We start from the raw sequence: 1850 nt of genomic DNA, 5'->3' as shown, positions 1-1850 counted from the left end.
ATTATGATCCACAGAGCCTAATGCTTTGGCATAGGCAATGAAACACAAGTAGACATCTTTCTAATATTCTCTGCTTTCAGCCAAGGTCCCTCTGACTTTGCCAATGATATCCTTTGTTCCAAATCCTCTGGATATTATAGATTAAAACTCAAATCAGATTGTCAGTAAAGTTCTAGAAAAATTCACTTAGTTTTCTTTTATTTCCTAAGTATTTCATTTTCTAAGCTCAATATGGAATAAAGACTACCAAAATCAAATATACTAACCAAGAAACTTATTAACATTTTGCAAGGAAATTGCTTTAGGAACAAAGAATCGTATATTTGAACCTTGTTTAAGGTTCAAATCGTATATTGGAACCTTGTTTATCTAAAAGTTGTTTTTGGTGCTTATTCTTTTTCTCTAGGTACACAATGCTAATGATTTGCTGATCAAGCCCTTGGAAAATTTCCGGAAAGAGCAAATAGGCTTCACCAAGGTACGTTTTCTTCCAATTCTCTCTACATTTTTTACAACACTTGAATAACCCATTTGTCTATAATTTATCACAAGTATGGGGGATTAATTTATAAGAGAAAACTTGCATAGACAGAAGTTTTTAAAATCTAGAATTGCTTCTTGGCTCTGCTTCTAATTAGTGGACAAATCCCTTCTATTTTTGGAACTTCAGTTTCCTGATCTGAAAAATGTGGAGCTTGATTATATGAAATCTAATTTACTGACTCTTAACCATGTGTTTTGCACTGGGCTAGGTGTTTTGTATGTATTTTCAAATCACAACAACCTTGTAAGTTACTGGTATTATCCTCATTTACAAATGAGGTAACTGAGACATGAACACGGTTAGTTGCACCATCAAAATTGCATCATTAGTAAATGGCAGTAGCCAGGATCTTTCTAGCTCCACATTTTACATTCATTTTATTAAGCCACACTTTTGTGCTGCCCAATATAATAGTCACTAGCTATTTAAATGAAACAGAATAAACAACTCAGTTGTACTACTCACATTTGTCCACATATGACTAATGGTTACAGTCTTAAATAGTGAAGATAGTTCATTTCCATTATTGCAGAATATTGTACTGGATAGCACTATGTTAGATAATCTTGAATTTCTTTCAGTTTCACCAGGCAATGGATTTCTCTAATTCCTGATATGTCATAAAGGGATCTGAATACTTTTTCAGCTTTATTCTTTTTAATTAGCCATTTAGACTTTTTCAAAGTAGCCCTGGCGGTTTAGTGGGTTACATGTTGGCATACTTATCTCAACATCAGTAGTTTAAATACACCAGTAGTTGCATGGGAGAAGGATGAGATGATCCACCACTCCCATAAAGATTTACAACCTTGAAAACTCAAAGAACCTTGAAAACTCTACTCTGTCTTATAGAGTCACTATGAGTCAGAATCAACTCAAAAGCAGTAAGTTTATAGGCCTATTCATAAGTGTCAATATATAGCCAACATGTAGCCAAGATAGTTTCTTCTACCAGAAATAATATTATAACCTCCTCGCCAAGCATCCATTTCTTTTAGGATATAGTACACACACACACACACACACACACACACCATCCAGTGGGTATTGTCTAAACTATCCTGACAAGTGACTTGTGTTATATATATATATACATGTAGAAAGTTCTGAAATGAAACTATTGCTTCATTTCATGAGTCAGATTAGAGTGTGCTTTAATTTGAAATAAGCGTCATTCAAACCAAGTGATTTTCTGGATTCCATGTGCTTCAGCTTTTCATCTGTAAATCTTTTCAGGACCAAATAGTCTCATCTTTATCTTGTGGAGTGAACTATTGGTGGGATTGAGCTACCAACCTTGCAGATA

At 34.2% G+C, this 1850-nt stretch overlaps 1 protein-coding gene across 1 annotated transcript in view; it reads left to right on the top strand.

The window, feature by feature from the left end:
- OPHN1 (oligophrenin 1) overlaps window positions 1-1850 on the top strand; it is a 435527-nt gene that overhangs the window by 121180 nt on the left and 312497 nt on the right. The window contains exon 5 of the mRNA XM_004715440.2: window positions 407-478. Coding sequence (XP_004715497.1) covers window positions 407-478 — 72 coding nt within the window. The remainder of the gene's footprint in view (window positions 1-406; window positions 479-1850) is intronic.

Source organism: Echinops telfairi, unplaced genomic scaffold (genome assembly GCF_000313985.2).
Source record: "Echinops telfairi isolate 266 unplaced genomic scaffold, ASM31398v2 ScPeMD7_7423;HRSCAF=8461, whole genome shotgun sequence".
Classification (NCBI taxonomy): Eukaryota; Metazoa; Chordata; class Mammalia; order Afrosoricida; family Tenrecidae; genus Echinops; species Echinops telfairi.
The sequence above is the reverse complement of the archived record's forward strand: the minus strand, read 5'-3'. Positions and strand labels throughout refer to the sequence as shown.